At 41.0% G+C, this 20,567-nt stretch overlaps 1 protein-coding gene across 3 annotated transcripts in view; it reads right to left on the bottom strand.

The window, feature by feature from the left end:
* osbpl6 (oxysterol binding protein-like 6) overlaps positions 1 to 20,567 on the bottom strand; it is a 43,209-nt gene that overhangs the window by 5,235 nt on the left and 17,407 nt on the right. Inside the window, exons 3-21 of one of the 3 annotated variants that reach the window (XM_031743342.2) lie at positions 17,423 to 17,545; positions 17,038 to 17,091; positions 15,968 to 16,081; positions 15,710 to 15,880; positions 13,765 to 13,909; positions 13,491 to 13,594; positions 12,970 to 13,062; positions 10,657 to 10,825; positions 9,342 to 9,472; positions 6,363 to 6,470; positions 5,827 to 5,958; positions 4,872 to 4,959; positions 3,221 to 3,474; positions 2,843 to 2,980; positions 1,594 to 1,657; positions 1,302 to 1,380; positions 642 to 786; positions 243 to 387; positions 12 to 138 (exon numbers count right to left, since the gene is read on the bottom strand). In XM_031743342.2, coding sequence (XP_031599202.2) covers positions 12 to 138; positions 243 to 387; positions 642 to 786; positions 1,302 to 1,380; positions 1,594 to 1,657; positions 2,843 to 2,980; positions 3,221 to 3,474; positions 4,872 to 4,959; positions 5,827 to 5,958; positions 6,363 to 6,470; positions 9,342 to 9,472; positions 10,657 to 10,825; positions 12,970 to 13,062; positions 13,491 to 13,594; positions 13,765 to 13,909; positions 15,710 to 15,880; positions 15,968 to 16,081; positions 17,038 to 17,091; positions 17,423 to 17,545 — 2,384 coding nt within the window. The remainder of the gene's footprint in view (positions 1 to 11; positions 139 to 242; positions 388 to 641; positions 787 to 1,301; positions 1,381 to 1,593; positions 1,658 to 2,842; positions 2,981 to 3,220; positions 3,475 to 4,871; positions 4,960 to 5,826; positions 5,959 to 6,362; positions 6,471 to 9,341; positions 9,473 to 10,656; positions 10,826 to 12,969; positions 13,063 to 13,490; positions 13,595 to 13,764; positions 13,910 to 15,709; positions 15,881 to 15,967; positions 16,082 to 17,037; positions 17,092 to 17,422; positions 17,546 to 20,567) is intronic. The other 2 variants (XM_039600422.1, XM_039600423.1) reach the window with 2 other exon arrangements.

The following is a 20,567-nucleotide window of genomic DNA, read 5'->3' as shown; positions in this document are numbered from 1 at the left end:
TGATGTTGTACCTTTGATCAGGTCTGAATCTGGCATCCGTCCGCGGCAAGGCATCTTTTAACTCGGGACAAAGCTCATTTAGTTCAATGGCAAACCTGGTGAAGCCGTAGTAAAGCTCATAGTCTGTGGGCATGGAGCCTGGGGGAGGAAAGCCAACAAAGTCCCCTTTTAGCTTTAAAGCTTTGTACAGCTAGTCCTGAGTGAAGTCCAGCTGTGAGAGTGAAGCGAGAACTGATTCTTACCTGGCCTCCAGATGCATTTAGCAGAAGGTGGGACACCACAATAAAGACCCTCGTGCCATTTTCCAAAAAGCCTGTGGATCACTTTTCCTTCCTGATCCATCACAAATCCTTGAACTTCATTCACATTTGAACTCCAGTAGTTTCCCTAAAAAACATAAACTTCACTGTTAGCTTTTTCAAGTTATATATAAAACTAAACCAGCCTAGAGTATTAGAGGGAAACCCCAAACAGTTCATTAAGAACATCTGGCAATTGTGAGGAGGAAGAACTCCCTTTTAACAGGAAGAGACTTCCAGCAGACTCTCACTCAGGAAGAGGCAGCCATTGCCATACAACTAGTTGAGGAGAAGACAACAAAGAAGCAAGAAGCTACCCTAATCATCTCAATTATTTTTCACCTTGACAAAGGTAAGTTTGCAGAGGCAAGCACTGCTCTTTATGTTTCTGATGGTAATCTCCCCGTAGTGTTCAATCCACCGCCGTCCACTGAGGATGTTGTGTACACAGGTGGTAACTTTATTCCATTCGTATTGATCACCAAACCTACAAAGCCACAATAAAAACAGCTTCAGGTACTGCAGGCGTGATAAGGCTAGATTATTAAAGTAGGTGATACAACTATGTTCATTTTTTGTGTAACTGTGCTTTTCGACTTCTGTGAGGTTGTCACTTTAATCATACCCCAAGAGGATATTATTTATGGGTTGGTCTATACAGTAGATCCTTGTGACCAAATCCAATTAAGCCAATCAAAAGAAGTCTGGCTTTAAAGCAAGGGGAGCTTAAATGATTAACTCCGGGGGTGTTGGATTTTTCTGGGGCTCTTAGGTGTTTTTAACAGCTTTGACAGCACTGATAAAGTTTTTGTTGTTAATTTCTGTTGATTTAATACAAGCCTGCATTTCTCAGTCATCATTAAAATCTCGATATTTCCATGAAGGCAATTAAAAGCAGAAAGCTGGCCATTAACATGATCCCAGTGACATGAAGCATTAAAACCAACCAAACTCTGCGCCTTCATGTTCAATTACCATGCACACCATCTGGGTGAAAGTTACCTGGGTATCATGAGATTTACACTCCCGATTGGTAAAATTTCCATTGATTTTCCCCAGAACTTGTTTTTCCATCTCACATCTGGAAAGAAAGACACCAAAAATATCCCATTAAAATAATTTTTAAAATGATTTTTTTTTACATTTTGTCTAAAATCATACTAAATAACATCTATGTTTACTCTGTACAATTTCCGCTGGTTATTAAAAAGGCTAATTGAGTCCTGCTGGTTGATCTACACTAAGCCATATCTCCTGTGAGGAAAATCCCTAACTAATTAGACAGGTAACCTACCTTGCCAGAAGGTGAAGTTCTTAGACTCACAGTGGCAGGCGGAGACGGGAGGGTGGTGGCTCACCTTCGAGACAAGATCAAATAAAAAAGAGTCTGGCAGCTGTCGTTTAGATAGCACATCATATACAGCCTCTACTCTTAATAACACATTTATTGTGACAATTTTAATTTTGTCTATAATATTCGTTTGACAGTATTGGTTCACAGAAATTGTGATTTTTTTCACTGTAAATTTATTCTGAATGCTGAACTTGCACTCTCCTGCTGGACACTGGAATTACTTCCGCCTGGTCTCTGCGAATATTTTCCCCAGGGAAATCAAAAGACTCAGCATGAAACTCCCTGATCCTGCTGGAAGCCCAACAGCTTGTATCTTTCTGTGTCAGGTTGGTGATGAACGCTTGTATTTACAGATTTAACTCTGAGACTTTGAGGAAAGATTTTCCATTGTAATGTTTGAGAGCCCAGACACACATGTGTTTGGACTGTGGGAAAGAGGCCAGACTATCTGGACAGAACCCATGCAGGCACACGCAGAAATGCTACAGTGTTGTGTTAGTCCTGTTATGGACGGGCCCCAGAATATATACTGGACCTGCTGTTCCTGTATGCCAACCAGTGCACAGCCTCAGATCCTTGGGCAGAAACTGTTTCCTGTTCCCATCTCACGCTTAAAGACAAAAGATGGTCGCTCTTCGGGGAGCAGCTTCCTGGAGTCCAGCTTGCTTCATATTTATCACAAGCCACACTGATTCAGTTAAAAGGACTAGATGTTACATTGTATCTTATTTTGATGTTGTACTTGAGTCTTATTTTAATTCATATATATAAACATTTTTCTTAATAATTTCCTTCCATTTCTTTTATTCTGTGTTTCTTAGAAGCACTTTGCAACACTGCTTCAGTTTTCAGCTAATCTAACCTCTGGAGCAAACATGTGACAGCACGTATAGAAACTCTACCCGATTTTTTTTTCTCCTTCTATGTTTCGTCTTCTTCCAGATAAGAGCACAGTGAAGCACTGGGCTTTCTTGCAAATTAGATAAAACCGAGTCCTTGAGGCGACCACACATAAAAACAAAGGCACAGACCTTGCGGTTAAACCTAAGCACTCCAAGGAAAGCTCCACCAAGCTTTTTAGACCTCTCCAAGATAATGAGACCTCCTCAGGAAAAAAATGAGCTACTCTATAAATTCCTTCTTATTGCTTAAAATTGACTCATTTAGAACTGTGTGCGCAGGTGCTTACCTGCTCAGAGAAAAAACAGAAGCCCTTGTCTTCCCGAATACATTCGTAAGTCTCTCCGAGTAGCGGGTTGAATGGCTTGCTTCCTGCTCTGTAGTAAGTGGATGAGTAGCCTGAGACAGCAAAAGCAGCGACGAGAACCTGAACGAGAGTCATGAGAGCATAAACACAGAGTGGCTTTAGAGGCTCCTCATAACAGGCTTTGTCACGAATAAGCTAAACAACAGAATCTGTCAAATGTTATCCAAAGGACAGGAGGCAGCACATCACGGGCATATAAGTTAGCTTGTGGCTTGCAGTGTGACATCACACATGAATGAATTAATGAACAGCAGTGAAGAATCACCACACTGGAAATTGATTAACAGTTCACTTCTTTACCATGCGCTCAAAGGGATCCTCGGTCTCAGCAGCCTTATCCAGCAGCTCGCTGTACTCCAGCTCTTCACACATGCGCTGCAGGGTGTTGAGGGGCTCGTTGAGCTCCACGGGCATGGACACTTTGGACAGGTCTTTGCCGATGTTGTTTCGCAAGATGTTCCAGAGGTTGATGTTGCTGGTGTCAGGACAGGGTGCCAACAAGCAGCTGCGCCGCCCATTACGAAAGGCGCTGCCAGCAAAGTCTCCGTTGGCCACTAAAAAAAAAATAAATAATGAAAAAAAAGAATCATTATTACTACATCCATCTGGTGTAATTATCTGCAACAGGCTATGCTAGTCCTAGAAACGCCTAATTAAGTATAATTATAGCAAAGAATAAAAAAAAGAAGCATTTTTTGCTCGTGTTGCAAGTCTTTGTGTAAAATGCAGCAGGATGGGGTTTTTTTAATATTCTAAGAAAAACCTTTTTCTTATTTTTTCTTAGTTTGTTGTAATTTAAGTAGTGAGGACATGGCGTGGTATTAATGCAGGTTTAGCTGCAACATCAAATACACTGAAACGACTCTTGTACTTCAAGAGTAGTCGTGCTGTTACAGTGACAGACGGTCATATTACACAAAGTCTGAAATAATGATGTCAGTGAATGTACAAGTAATCCTTGTGAGCCAAAAGCTCAGGGTTCAGATTCTTATAAACATTTGGTTTCAAGCTGTTTTTTCTATTTTTGAATCTGGGCAATGTCAAAGAGAGGAGCGATCATCTCAGGCACATAGCTCTGGCTGCGAGAACACAAACCCACCCACCTGCCTGCTGAAACCACCGATTTATGAGGGGCAACCAATCAGAATAAAGTTGACTAAAATGGTTTGATATAGATACTTGTGAACTTGACCCAGCGTAAGGTAAACAAGGATTACTCTGTGCTGTGAATTATGCAAAGTAGTTGTGTCCACCATTAAAAATATGGGGTCATAAATTAGCACAATAGGTCATCTTTAATTTAGCTTTTAAGCAATATTTTTTCCCTGTAATGAATAAAGAAATCTCTGTATGTATGTTTGTTGATTTTAAAGTAGTTTAAAAGAGTAGTGGTCACATAATTGGATTCCTTGCCCAGTTACTAGAAACTAGAGTCTGTCACCCTGTTGTAGATTTACATATATATATGTTGATACAGTGTGTTCAGGTAGTGTCATAAGCTCTTACACTCAATTTGTAACCCTGCAGATGATGTCACGCTCCTCTGTGACCTAGATAACGCAGATTATAAATAAATCTCCACCGACTGTGACATCTACCTTTGCTAATCCTGAAGTGGACAGTGGACACTTTACTGGAACATACTACTCACCATGAGAAAATAACACCAATCCTAGCTCTTTTCCAAAACTTTCAGACTAGAGGAAGCCTGAGTAGTTTTTTCTCCCTTTCTGTTGCCCTTGGCAACATAGCAAAGTCAACTGCTTTTGCAGCACCGATAAATGAATTTGCCGGTAACAAAGTGTGTGTCTTTGTGTGGGAATGCAACGTTATTGTAGAAGCAGCACTGCTGACGGACTGAGTGGGATCTCCCCCTGCTTTATTAATTTCTCATGTCCTTTTGTTCTGGTGCAAACAACGGTTGCTCGTGACGGCGCAGAATTGGACCTACTTTGTCTGGAGACGTTATCAGTCACGCTGGCGTTGTCCTCGGAAATGTTATCGCTCACATCACTGACATATGACTCATCGTCTGAACCCTGTGAGGGGAACAGGTACACAGGGGAGTGAGGCAGTGCAGTGGTACAACACAAACGGATCAGAACAGCAGACGTACTTAGCCTCACACTCACACACACACACACACACGCGCATGCACTGCAGTTTGCCATTGGCTAACAAACTGCAGCAGCATGCCGGCTATCTGTCCCACTGCAGTAATCATGAGTGGAGACACTGCAGTATATTCATACTTTATATATAGCAAACAAAATAAGGTCACATTTGAAAGGGCCATATTGTAGCCACTTTGGGTGAAAGCTGCTTTTCCAGTTTATGTGACAAAAAAAAAGAAAAAAGGCTTGCCGTTAAAGCTACAGGCCGGAGGGTTGATGAATTTCCACGCTCAGTAATCCTTCAGCATGGCTCAATGGATGCCTGGGGAGTTACAATGCTTGAAGGGTCTTCAGGGACCATACGCAGTATATTTGGAGCAGAATGTTCACAGCCGTTAAAAAGGGAAGGAGGCAGAAATGGTTGATTTGAGTGATGGACCGAACATCCTCTTCCACTTTATGCTTTTTAACAAAGCATAAAGTGGAAGAGGATCATTTTGATTCTTAGGCATGACTCGGGGATTAGGCCTCGGGCAGATGTGAAGGAGCCCTCCTGTGTTTACGTTTCTTTTACACTCCATCTCTGCTCTTCGTGACTTTTGCATTAATTACTGAGTAAATCCGGCTCCACACACACACACACACACACACACACACACACACACACACACACACACACACAGGCATCACGCTGATGTTTTTCACTGGCTTTACAGCAGAAGTATAGTTTAACCTCACTAAATCCACATCCATCACCGCATCCACTCCGCTTCTTCATCCGCCCGGCTGTACCTCGTTCTCTGACGAGCTGGCTGACAGAAGCACTTCCTGGGCATCAAAAAACTCAGAGACAGATTCTGACATGGAGAGTCGGCTCTCATTAGAGGCCTGCTGAGTCAGAGGGATCCCCATCTGTTCCCCAGCCTGCAGGCAAACACAAGCAAATGCAGGAGACGTTCACTATTTCTTGCTATGATGACAGGTTGAAGAACCAAAACTGACCTGAACGAAGACAAACAGAACCAGAAGACAACACAGTGCTCATATTGCAGCGTGTGTCTCCTTGCCAAAGGGCAACCTCCCATCCGTTTCTAATTAGTCAGTTTTTCCATTAACCTTGATGTCAGGTTCTGCATAGAATAATGATTCCTGAAGCTCACCTGCCAGGCTGTACTGGAAAGGCCATCAGTCTATAGGAGCAAGAATCAATAATCCAACTGACAAATGCAGGAAGCAAATACATCGACTACCTGGCGAGCCTCTGAAGCTGTAGCTTTATCAATATCAGGGTAAGCAATGAGATTTGTCAGTGATAGACAGTGAGCTACCTCATCAGGTGTGGAGATGATGTTCACACTCACAACTTGCTCAGTCAGGACAGACTCAGAGTGGATGCGGTTGAGTCGAGTTCGAAGTTCTGCATTTTGGGACAAGGCCTGAAGAATAAAAAACGCTTTCTGTCATTCAAATCTCACACAAAGCTTTGTAGTAAAAAAAAAGGAAAAAAGGAACTGGCTCGGTCCTTGATAAAGAAAAAAATGATCTGCATCCTGCTTTTTCTGTAAAAAAAAAAAAATTCGACTGCTTATTTTCTTGTTTTGCCACAGATTGTATGTAAATACTTTTTAAAAAGTCAGGATTTAAAAAAAAAAGCTTTCTTTAAAGTTGGAATATCTATAAAAGGTATTTACTGTGACCACAGGAGCATATTCATGCTTCGAAGGGGTGAAAATATGTCAATGATAGGTTTTAACTGGGATTTGCATCCCAGTATCTCAGGTGAAGGTTCTGCGCTTAACAACTTTGCAGCACTATTCAACTCTACACTCACTGGACACTTTATTAGACACACTTTGCTAGTGCTAGATTTGAAACCAGTGGGCCTTTAGAACTGCCTTAATTCTTCATGCCACCGATTAAACAACATGGAAACAGGCCTCGGAGATTGTAGTCCATATCAAGAGCTTGTACATCCATGATGAGAATCACCCCTTTTCACTACATCCCAAAGTGCTCTATTGGACTGACATCTGGTCACTGTGGAGGCCATTTGAGTCCACTCTGTTGTCCGATTTTGATGAGCCACCTGTGAAATTAAGCCTCGGTTTCCTGTTTTTAGCTGAGAGAAGTGGTCTCCAGCTGCTCCAGTCCATCTTCTTACAAGTTTGATGTATCTGTCTGACTCTTTACATGAACAAGGAATTTTCACCTAATGAACTCAATGGGTATTTTCTGTTTTTTGGACCATACTCTGTAAACCCTAAAGATGATTGTTTGGGAAAATCCCAGTAGATCCTCAGATTCTGAAAATTCCAACAACCATGCCATGTTCACAGTCACAAAATCATCTTTCTTCCCTATTCGAATGCTCAGTTTGAACTTCAGCAGGTAATCCCGATCATGTCTACTGCCACGTTAGTTGGTTAGATTTGTGTTAAGTTAAGCTTCTCAATAGCTGCACCAAAATGGCCAGGTAGTGTGTTTTGTTTACTTTATCTGGTTGTGATAAAGTGTCCAGTGATGGTTCACTCACCACAGCTTTAATTCATTATTCACATGCTCATACATGAAGGGCATGCCAATATTAACTCCTGAGGTCCAAATGTTGTCAGTTTTGTCTTGTTCTCTTACTTGTTCTCATGACTATAATTAGAGATCTTTCCAACTGAAGCAGGCAGTTTATAGTTGTGATAAATCCACTGTGAAGCAGCAGAAGAGGAGAGGAGTCACAGCGACTAGCTGGTGGACAGAGTGAAGTATTTAGCTGATTAAGAGCCACACAATAGCCTCAAGGCCTTGTGGAGACAAAAAGAGAGGAAGTATTAGACTCTCGTTCATCAGGTGGCCAAAAATGTAATTAAGTTAATGCAATGCTGTTCCTTTCTTTAAAAAAAGAAATAGAAAATGTAGGTTTAGGTATAAACGTATCTACTGTATGCCAGAGGAAATATTAAATACATAAAACTAGGATGGCAATAAGACTCACTTATATCCTGCGGGGATTACAGTAGCTGACATCAGCAGCTGTAACTATAGCAACCACAACTCCTGATTATCAACCTCCCACAGAGCTCTGCCACCAAACCTGACCTCCATCCTGTGACAAGCGTGTCACACAAGAATCCAATTAGGAACAAAACGGAGATAAAGCAGCGAGTGAAACATTTCACTGAAATGATGTCAACTGTTAGCAGAGGAACAGTCCAATTAAATCGCGGTGGTAGAGAGACAGCCCCGAGGAGAAGAGTTAATGAACTGCACTGCACATTTCTCCCGCTCACCAATTAATGTGGGAAAAGATGATTGGACTTTCACGGCTCACTTGCCTCGGCTCTCATCTCCACACATCATTTTTCTTTTTAACTGTGATGTTGATACAGCGTCACAGTTTGCATTTGTAGCACGAAAACAGTCCAAAATATAAGATTTGACTAAGACTAAATTGAAGGAGAAGAGAGACATCACCACCAAAGATTATATCGGCAACATGTCCTCCAGCTTCCTCTGGTGATACATCGTGGATAGACTGGTGGCAAATACTGACGCTTTCATTAAAACGTGCAGGTGCTCTAAATGGTCTCCAGCCAGTTTCAGCTGCCAGATTTATGACTTCCTGACTTCTCACAGTGGCGCTAATCGGGTAAAGCTAAGTCGCCGTGGAGAAAAACTCTGTCAAGATGGCCGAAAGCAGGTGAGACCAAACTAGAGGGAGCTTTAATAACACATTATTAAAACTACATAATGATGATAGTACTTATAGACACTGTCACTGCACTGCAGCAAACACCAGATTAATCCTGCATTTTGCCTTTTAGCTGTATTTTTTCATATCTGGTTACACAGACATTGTGCAATATATCAATAATTACAGAACTGTTCTTCCACAATAGCATCACGATCATATTGTTAGATTAACATCAGCATCTGGTTTAAAGAAAATCTTGCCACAGGAGCCATTTTATTACTGTCTCTAGGCTTTAGGTGAGAAAGCTGTGACACTGAATTTGTAACTGAGACGTTTTTTCCCAAAATAAGATGTCAAAAACTTTTTCCTCCCAGCTTATACTGGTCTCATCTTTAACACTAATAATGAGAATATATGTTTGCTGCTTCATAGAGCTGCTGTGTAAAAAGATGACTGGCTCATATTTTACTCTGGCTCAGCTGTTTTAAAGCAGATCACTGACTTCTACGTGTTCTCTCACTGATTTCTATTCAGCGTCCTTTCTGTGCCATATCTCCTCCTTGCATGTCTCTGGGATCGTACCGTGGGTTACTCTGATTCCTACTTGAAGGGAGCTCGTTACCTGTGAGAGAGACTTCCTGAGAGAGTTTATCTGGGCCGACTGGTCTGGCTGCTCCTGATCAGACAGAATCTGTTTGATCTTTTCCTTCTCTATGGCCACAGTGTTGAAGGCCGACTTCAGCAGCGAGTGGACTGCAGAGAGACAGGATCAAAGAAAAGCAGTAACTTAAAAACCCGCGCACCGGTTCAAAGGCATCGCCAGCTCCTCTGTCGCTATTCGCGAATGAAAATCTCATCTCTGAAAACACTGTGTGATTATTTTCTATACCCAACACAGTTCCCATTTGATACATTAAAGTGTTTTTGAGTGTCTTGACAAGCATCCACACAATCAAAAGAAATTATTTATCACAGGCACAGTTAGACTCAAAATTAATCATGTAATTATGTCAGAAACTGATGTTAAGTTTATCTTACATTTGCTCAGGTCAACAGTTTTCTAACACATTTAGTTCCATTGTACAGTTACTACGTCTACCACTAAATGATGGATGAATGATGAAAAATGTGATTCAGAATTATTATTTTCTTTGTTCCCTGATTGCAAAGACTTGGGATAGTAATTATATAAAAATAAAAGTTAGAGGCAAGATTAGGGTCACCAACTGTGAAAACTTAGACACCAGAGGGTTCATTAATTTGCCAGATTTGCTAGATCAAAATTAAAACCAATCCCACGTGCCAAAAAGTTGCAGACTTTTATTTGTCTCATCTAGGCTAAAGCTGTTCTCTCTATGTAAGAATCAGTCAAACAATGGTACCAAGAATGAGACAAAACATCCACCATGTACTGGTTACTGGTTTCTAAACCACTGGATGGACTGGAACCAGATCATTTTACTAAAGTGCTGCCCTCTTACTTCGCCCTTCATATCTTTCAGATCTGCTGAGCTATCGCTGCTGTCCATCCCACGCACCAACTTTAAAACCATGATTGTGCATTTTTCGGTTGCTGGCCCTAAACTGTGGAACAGTTTGTCATTAACAATTAGATTTCCCTTCTCCTGCTAGGATTTTAAAACCAGTATAAAGACCCGTCTCTTTTCCTTAGCCCTTTACTTGCTATAAACCATATATATATCTATATATATCTATATAGATATATATAGATATATATATTCAGTGTGATTATCTGTTTGTCTGACGGTCAGATTACACATAAACTACCAGGCCAAATTTAATGCCAAATGTAATAAAACATGACCCGGACGTGGAGCGTGGTCAGCAGAAAAACACAAAATCCAGATCATTTAATGATGATCAGCAGCTACAGTATGAGAATGAAGTCCACCTTGTCCTACATGCTGCATTCGTACCTTTCTGGGCAATAATGCAGAACTCCTCTTGAAGTTTAATGTAGTCGCTGGCACACTCTACACTGTCTGTCAAGTGGGAGACAGGGGGCTGAAAGTCCACCAGCTCGGCACACAGGTTAGGGTTGGATGAGTGGAGGCGGATAGGGGACATGCTGGCAGACAGAGGAACCTGGAGAGAGAGACAATCACAGAGGCTGACTGTCAGTCACCCGTGTGGCACAACAGTGCTCTTCTTTTTGTGTTTTGCAGCCAAAACAATTTCTAAGAACCAAAGAACTAAATCTGACAAGACCAAACATTATTCTGATAAATTTACAGTTCACTCTTTATCTGAAGGGCCTTTAAGCACTGGACCTCTGACAAGCGATTTAACCAGGCATTAGCAGCTAAAAATGGCTAAACAGCATAAGAGCAAGTAGCTAATTAGCATATCACCGGATAATGAAAGTTAATGAAGTTATTGCTCTGTTAACACCAACACAGAGTTCTTTTAAATGGTTAAACAAACCTACAGGTAAGCTGTTTTTCACCCTGATGCTTAGTTAGTGTGTTACTTTCCTGGTTTGTCTGCATTCTGTTCATGCACAGTTTGTGTCACATCCACACCTCTGTTAGCATGTGGATGTTTGTGTTGAGAATTTGGTCCCTGGTTTGACGCGAGATGCCAACATGCCACAATGAGGAGCGCTAATGTTCTTTTTTAAATTACTTTCCTAAAAACGACACTGAAGGAAATGCTTCTGGTGTCTTCTCTCAGAGTAACAATCTTTTATTCATGAAATCTATAGGTGTCCAAGAGCCCAGGTTTCCCTGGGAACAAGTTTTCATAGAGAATGTATGATTCCAATAAAGTTAAATCTATTTAAACTTAGACTCATCCGTTATGCTAAATCTGAGGCCTGTCCTAGTAAGCAGGATTTGGTATTATCCAAGTAACTTTGTTAAGCCTGGGTTTCCAGTATGATAAAAGAGGGTAGACCATGCTGGAGAATGTTATGCTCTAGATAAGAGATCAACAGGTATGAAATCACCTCCCACAGACCAGTGAAATCTCTGGAAAATGGGTCAGCATTCCTGGAAGTGCTTTCTGACCTCTGCATATCTTTATCTTTAACGGAAGATATCACTTTGCTGCTTACAGCAATTTCTGTTTTACTATAAGCATTAATATAGCCTATGATCCTAAAAGAGAACACCGATTGTATTTTCTGACCTTATCTCAAATTTGCACACAGAGCTAAGCCTACATTTGAATTCTGTTTATACATTTTCTCATCACCCGGGCCAAAAATTAAGACTGTCTCACATACACTTTGCCTCACATAAATATACATTTCATGGAATAACAATTGTAATCCATCAGATTCTCCCCCGTCTTAATGACACAGCACTGATAGTGTTGTTAACTTACACTGTCAGCGCTTTCCTTCTTGGCTTCAAACAGGCTAAACTTTATTAATATAATAGATCTTTTCCAGTCTTACTCACCAAAGCACTTATACCACACATATACCACTGGCTTGCCTGCAGAGGCTGTGCTACTTTCACTCTGTATTATGTCTTTAATGTCTTCATATTTTTCAGTATCACAGTTTTATCTTCCTTTGTAAAATCAGCCATTCTGTAGAAAGTATCACTGTTCATGTTTGTGGCCATGTGAAAATGCTCGCAGCTAGATTCATGAACCTTAAGATGATTTATCGAGTTCATAACCATCTTCATAGCATGATTGCAGATGTTAGCGTGAGTGAAAATATTCTGGGTTTGTTGAAATTGCTTGTTAGCATGGAGCCATGGTGAAACAAAAAAATGCATTCAACGAGCAGTAATGACATTTTACTACTAATGTGATGAACAAAAGTTTAAGACTGGTTTAACAAAGTGCATAAAGTTGCATGGACACACATTTAGTTTTGCACAAACTGATATATCGTGCAAAATTAGGATATATTAGCAAACTCAGGCCGTGCCGCACAACAGTAACAAGTGCCAGCTGCAGACTAAAGAACAAAAAAGAGAAAAACGAGCAACAATAGAAGAGGCAGAAACAAAATTGTTGGCTTCTGTGTTGTAAGCTTGTCCTCACTTAAAAGCTGCAGGTGTACATATTACACACTTCAAATTTGCTCGACAACAATTTGATTACACATGCACGTATCAAAGCTGTGACCTCTCAGTTACCCCACAATTTACACTTATTATGTTATGAGTAAAAACTTGAATAATGCTTTGCTTAGAGACTTTTGCTTAGAGATTTTCTCACAGTGACATATGTATCTGTGTGTGTTTGTGTAGACGTCTGAAGAGAGGTACCTGAAGCTGGAATTTTGCATCTTTCCCGACACTTTTTGTTCTCCATCTTCTGTTCAAGCGCTTTTCTTTCTTTGATAACTCAACGTAATTGGTCTTTTGGGCACACGTGGATCAGAGTATGAAAAAATGTGGTTAATAAGACGAACACATCACAAAAAACAAACCAAAAAAACAGAAAGTTACCACAGACATATATCAGTGAAATGACACGAATGGGTTACATGCAAAAAAAAGGAATGTGTGGTATTAAAAATGCATTTCAGCCAAAAATCACCAAACAAAAAGCCCCACGATATAAAACAAACACAATAAATTAACAGATACTGATCAGTCGGAAAAGCAGCAGGTGTCCTGTGAGTATCGCTGGATCTCGTCTGTCTAGACAGACAGGTAATGAAGGTGACTGCAGAGGTCGCACCATCGTCACTGCCTCAGCTAGCCTGAGTTTACAATGCAGGATTGCACTAAATTGCTTCCCCTTGCTCTCTATGTGTGTGCGTTTATGTGTGCGTTTGTTTTACCTGCATATCTGTGAAGTTGGGCGCTGACTGTGTCCTTTGTAGAATCTCCAGACTCTGCAATAACCGGCTCAGCTCGGTCAGGTTGGACTGGCAGCGTGCGAGCTCTGAAAATAAAATTTACACCCGCGCGGTCACGATCTCATTCGGCGTTATGTGTCACGAAATGTTCACCGAATCATCTCTCGCGGATTTATTGCTGGGCCAAAGGCTTGATTTAATCCACTCCTTTTGTGAAATCAGATTTGTTAGAAGCGTAGGGAAAGTGTGCACTTACCCTCTGCACACTTGTCCATCTCCTCTGACTCCTGCAGCCATGCCACCACCTTACTCTGTCCGTTACTGTAGGACGCAGGCAGGCTGCTGGTGCTGCTGTTACTGGGGGCCGTTGGCTGCCATGGCAAGCTGCTGGGTTTGGTCTGCTGTGGTGACACAATAACAGAGCCTAAGATATCATTTCGGAAACTACTGTAGTGGTCAATCAGGCACTGATGGTACCTATAGCTATACAAGAAGCACTTAGGTCATTAAAGAAAGGATACTGTGGATTAGGGCTCCAGCTAATGTATGAAATGTTCTTCTGATCAATGTAATTTTGTCTGCAACAGACAAAAGAGGAAGAAATGAGAACCAATATAATTACATCAATCAGATTTTTTTTTCCTTTGGTGCATCACTGAAATCAAATCAAATCGGAAGATTATTACAATATATACAATGATTTTTGACAGTCTTGCTTGTACATAGTTAAAAGTTTTGGTCTAAATTTGCCTCTTTCAGTGACGCTGGGTTAGGGTTACGCAACCTGTGTGCGACAGCTGCGGTGAATCTGTTCAGCAGCCAAAAGTAAAGGACTGCACGCTTTCAGCAGCTCACAGCTAATATGAATGAGCTCACATGGAAAAATTATGCTCCTTAAATAAAGACATGACAGAAACAATATTTTGTAACACCTGCTGTTATGAACAGAAACTGCACGCTTCTTATTTGCACAGCACCTTGCCTATCTTGCTTCCGAGTCTTTGAAGCAGCAGTTAATTTTGACTCTAGGACCGGAGTCTCTCATTTAAGCTGTTCTTCTGGGAGAGCTCATCAGGCTGCAGCCAGATGCTCGGAATCCAAATCCTACTGATCACCTCTAATGGCCTCCGTGTGGCATGGAGCATCACTCCCAGGAGAAGCTGCAGCGAATGAATCTTCGCATTTACACACACTTCAAGCACACCTGCAGGGATCGAGGCTAACGCCTAACTGGAAACAGCCGAGAAAAACAAGCCTTCTTGTTTTAATGGGCAAGATTCAGTTACCTGTCATCAACTTTACTACATTAGGCAGATATCTCTTCAGCTATTATTCAGGGGACACTTCTGGGCAAGGTGAAGCAAGTTTTCAGGTCCCACTACGTACAACAATGGCATCCATAAATAAAACTGCTGACTTGTCAGGTGTGGTTGACGACAACAGCAATGGATAAAGACACGGTCATGTGTGACCATTATGTCTGTCATTACTGCGAATGTTCAGTGAACTTTGCTTCCTCTCTCTCACAGATGATGTTTTTGGTGCGTTATCCCAGTTTCCAATAAAGCGAAAACTAGGAGATCTCTCACTAACCGTGATGCTCTTCTTGAATAAGTAACTGCAGACTCTGAGAACAAGAACAAAAGTTTTTTTTTTGAAGTAGAAAAATGTTCTGATTTCTTTGTGTAGAGCGTCAGTCAGGCATTTCTTATTTATTTGCTTTCAATACCACTTTCATATTATATGTGAGAACTAGAAAATAAACTAGACGAGACACAGAGTTAAAGATCACCTGAAGTTCATTCATTCACTTTACATCCTGTTTGCTGTGTAAAAACCACAATATACTGCTGTACAGGGGCTTGTGCGATGGATCCTTTCTTGAAAACTGTTAACTCCACTGGCTACCTCTCAGATAGTCCCAGACAAGAATTAGTCAAAGAAATGGAGCTTTTAAGAGGATTCAGCCACTGCTCCTCAGTTTGAGAGCTTTAAGCTATTTTGCCTTTTGCATTATTGGTGTTTGACCAAGCAAGAAAGCACTAAGCAAGACTAAAAATGTCCGCTTATGTCAAGCATCACAACGTAAATGAGTCTACATACACAGATAATTACTCAAAAGTTATTTTAATCAGAAATTCTGGCCAATTTTAGAGCAAAGAAAGGGCACAAATAGTGCCATAAGGAAGAAGGGAGCTCACCTTGACTTCATTTACCACAGCTGGCGTGGGCTGGGGGGAATCAATGGCCGCCGAGGGAGGAAATGTTCTCATGGTGGCATCCCGGGGAGACCGCACAATCTCGTTCTGCCGATAAAGCCGGTGATGACGCAACTTTGACACCCAGGCATCAAATATGTCTTGAGATTTGACCTAAAGACGAGGAGAAGAATAAGCCTCGACCTCTGTCACCACCTGACTGCTTGCGTATCATTGATGGATTATTATCATCAGTGTTACCTTCAAGTGATAGATATGCTCTTCAGTGTCCAGGTCGATGCGACGGGCCCTCTTCTTGATGGACATAACTGAGAGGCCGACGTCGATGCTGCCATGAAGTTTCCCTTTTTGGATCTAAAGACAATGACAGAGTTATGTATGTATATAAATCTCCACATATTTGTAATTCATACTATTTATTACTGTAAAAATATCACAATGTAACAATTATCAATTAACGATACCAGCCAGAAAAGACTGATTTGATTCTTGTTTAGATGAGTGACTTGAAGAAAAGTCTTTGACTGCAGGAAGCTTTGAATATATTTTACATTTCATTTTCAGATTAGCAGGTTACCAGTGTTCTTCTTACAGTGGACCTACTATACTCATTTCCAGCTCCGTGTCATGTGGCCTTGGTGCTGCTGCTCAGATCATCTACTCATCTACTGTCTGAAACAAACCAATCAATTTCTTCTGATTGGGTTCCTCAAGCAAACAGAAGGTTTGAACAGCAGGTGGGCGGGGCTTCTGTGCTCACAGCCAGCCATAATGTTGGTTTTAAATAAAACTGTCTGAATCATTTGTCTGAGCATTTGGCTCACAGAGATTATTTGCACATTTAGTGCAATGACTTCATTATTCGTAACTTTGGCCATGTTTAAAATGAGCATTGATCACGTTTAGCTAACAGAAAAATATATACAATACCCTTTTAGTTGCTTTAATCAAGAAAAGTGGGAAACTGGCAAAGACACTGACCCTTTGTTGAGAATGTAATGATCATTTAAGAAGTCAGCGAATGTGTCTGTACTGTCTAGTTAGCAGTATTTAAACACTTTTAACTAGAAGGGCTCATGTACCACTCATGCCAATAACTCCAGAATGTGCAGGACTCACTGGTTTCCTTCCAGTGATGTAAAGTTTGCCAAAGAAGTTTTTGCTTTTCTGCAGAGTGCCCCAGCTTGCTGAAACACAGTAAACATTGTGACCCATGTCGCAGATGTTTCTGCTGATTCATTGCCAAGCAAAACTGATGTCAGGCCAGTCTGCCCCGCTTCTGCCCGTAGGTTACAGTCAGGGTTACTTACATCAATGGGGGACTTGGAGTACTTCAGGATACCATTGTCCAGAACAAAAAAGCGCTGCAGAGGAAACAAGCACAAAAATAAATGACAGGAGGGGCATAAACTGAATACAAATCCTGCTGGATCTGTTACTGTTGCAGATTCTACGCAAATGCAAAGTCTATTTTTTATCCTTGTTTAATCAACTCTCTAACAGTTCATGCAAATATTCTGTGGATTCATTCTGAAGGAAGAGAAAAAGAAGCAAGAGAAGATAAAGGAGGGTTTATGAAAAAGGGAATTTCTTTCAAGTAATGACACTTTATTGAACAGGAAACCTGTTAACAACCAGAGAGAGGTTTTTCCCACATCAATAGCTTTTGTGTCTCACTTTACCCATGAATCTTACCTTGTGCCAGCCTTTCAAGGGCCATTTCCGCTTTTTCAACATAAACCCCTCGTGTTTATCAGGCCTCTGGACATTGCTCTGACCAATTTTCAGCCCCTCGATTATCTCCCAGCTGTCTGCCTCCTAGAAAAGAAATGAAAATATGCAGCTGTGTCAGAATTAATCCACTTATTCCTCCAGAATAAGAAGGAAAATCCAGACGCGCTCTCTGTATAATACAAAGATAAGATGCAGCTGTCGTGTGATTGTTTTCATGGGGAAAGCAGCAGGAATATATGCAACATTTCTCTATTCTTCCCCCCCCCCGTGCCACACATTTAAAGAAAAACTGCCCCATTGAAATTCCTCCTGCTCTCTCAGCATTTCCACTCCATTAGCTTTCTCCTGACTGTGCTCTTCCTGCTCCTAGTGGGTCAGTAAATCAAAGTGACGCCTCTGGAGTAGAGGGACAGCAGGGTCAGGCAGGGACAGGTAAGACATCCTCCTGTCATACAGGTTTTAAAGGCACAACCGAGTGACAGACATGTCTACTACCTGACATAACCCATTTTGGAAGTTATTCTGTTTAGAAACTTTCGATATTCTTATAATTTATTTAAACTGGCATTCCTGTACTTTATCCTATAATTGTTTTTGTTTCCACTTAGCAGAGCTGCCACACCACAATCAGTTCATCTTGGTAGTGTTTTATTGTGCTCTTTAACACCCAAGTGTCAGTCAAACTTTGGGGTGAAATACACAGTTTAACCCTCTTAACATCCATCAGGCCACCAGTGAGCAGTCTGAGCTTGGGGTTGGAGTCAGATTTTGCTCAGCATCCATCTCCTTTTAATCAAATTGAAAAGCTTTTAAGAGTAAAACTGGAATGCTACACTGTATGAGAGTTCACTTGAAGGGTAATATCTTCAGGTATAGTTTCTCTCTCTCTACTAAAACAAATGTTAACTCTAACCCAACCTTAGTCAGGTTGCTGGTGACCTGTTTAAAGATACGAAATGAACAGAGCATGTGTTTATTTAACGATAAAGCATATCGCTGAATAAATGATACGAAATAGCCACTGAAAATGGTTTTGGCATTGTTTGTATGGGGAATGATTTGATAATGAGCCGTGTGATGATTAATGCCTGGTTAAAGGGTGCTTTTCTGGTAATGCTCTAATGTTTAAAGTTTGTGTCTTTGTCCTTTCTTCCTCCCCTCACCCCCAACCGGTCACGGCGGATGGCCGGCCCTCCCTGAAATGGGTTCTGTCAGAGGTTTCTTCCTGTTAAAATAGAGATTTTCCTTCCCACTGTTGCCAAGGCGCTTACCTTACAATTTAAGGTGCCTTAAAAGAAACTGTTGTTGGAATCTGCCACTATATGAATAAAATTTAATAAAAAAATGTAATTGAAATTGACCATTAGATAAAGATGAAAGTGAAATGACAACATATTGGTGCTCATTTTTAGTTTATGGTCCTTTTAGACCTCGATTATGGCCTAAAAATCAAACAACCCTAAAAGTTGGAGCATGTTTGTTATTTAGCTTGAGAATCTTCTGCTTTAAGTAGACATGGTATTGGTTAAATTAAAGTAATGTATGTTAAGTTGCTTGCTAAGGTTGCCAGGCAACCATCTGATCTCCATCTAAAAAAATAAATAATAATGTGGAACACATTCATTGTAACGATCAGTGAAGTAGGTCAGAGTTTTCATTTCATACTTAAATCAGTAGCAGCAGAGCCTTTAAGGCAAACTCCACTTTAAAATTCACAAGCATCTCTGGCAACTGAACTAATAGCCGGTGGCTCCACGCTGCATGATGTGACGCTGCAACCTTCGAGACAGCTCTGTGGGTGTGCATGACAACACCTGACCTTGGTTTGCGGGACATTTAACACAAGGAGACAACAGCTTGTTTAATCTAATGACCAGGTGAACAGATCTGTCTGGTAATGAGGTCATGTTGCTCCACTGAGGGCAGCTGCTCGCCCGAGTGGCCCTGTGAAAATGGGGTAGAGGAAAAGCTCAACTTTGTTAGCAAAATGTACCTCGCTGTTCAAAGGAGTCATATCTTAAGAGGTAGCACTGTACCTATTACACTACGAGAAAATAGATCATCTGAGCTGCATGATGATGGTAAAAACGCTACACACAAACTTACTCGTTTTTTTCTGAGGCAGCTTCAAATCAGTAGCATGCAAAATAAAGAACTGCTCGACCTGCAAATGAGCCCTGCGACCTGTCCGGGGTGTACCCCGCCTCTCGTTCTATGACTGCTGGGATAGGCTCAAGCTCCCTGTTAACTCAGTGTCATAGAGATGATTTGACTTTGCCAAAGTAGAACAGACTACCATGCTGTGTAAATCAAAACCTACAAAATCTTCTAAAAATATATATCAATGGTAATTTAGATACTGCTATATAACAGATAGATAAAGAAGTACATTTATTTTTTTGTTATCAGCCGTAGGGACGATTAACATTTGCAGATCCAATCTTTATTACACTACTAGCGATATATATATATATATACACATTTTCGTCAGTTATTTCATACCGTTGTCCTAGCAGCCAATCTCTCATCAGTGTTTCCTGATTGCAAGGCAGGCTTGGGGGTATTATGAGGGAGCCTTGTCTGTGAGACCCTTGCTGGATTTGAACTCTCAACCTATTGTTCCAAAGAGTAGTGTTGCCATTACACTATCCAGCTGCATGTCCCAGAGACAGGAACAGCAAAGATACTGCACAGCAGCCTCAAGCTCACAGGCCTCTGGTAGAGGACCTAAGCTTGAAGGACAAACAAAGAGCACCTGCAGGGCGAGTGGGGAACAATTTTTTGTATAAATAAATGTTATTTAGGGGGGTAATAAAGTTTGGACTTCATGCAGAGAAAAAGAAATGCAGTAAAATTATGAATCATCCCTAATCCTGACAAAATAAATAAATAAATAAAACTCAAAATGTACTTTTTTTTAAATATATTTCCTCATCCGGGCTTATGTGGACAGTACTGCTACAGTGAGAGAAATTGCTTTTGCAATTTCACCCGGAGAACAGAGCTGAATTAACCCAAAGTGATTTCCTGTACTCTGCTTACATGTATTGATCTTCCTGCAGAATAATTTAAAGCTCAATGAGCTCTTGGTGAGTGTACCCATTTA

The sequence above is a fragment of the Oreochromis aureus genome, linkage group 16 (assembly GCF_013358895.1).
Source record: "Oreochromis aureus strain Israel breed Guangdong linkage group 16, ZZ_aureus, whole genome shotgun sequence".
Classification (NCBI taxonomy): Eukaryota; Metazoa; Chordata; class Actinopteri; order Cichliformes; family Cichlidae; genus Oreochromis; species Oreochromis aureus.
The sequence above is the reverse complement of the archived record's forward strand: the minus strand, read 5'-3'. Positions and strand labels throughout refer to the sequence as shown.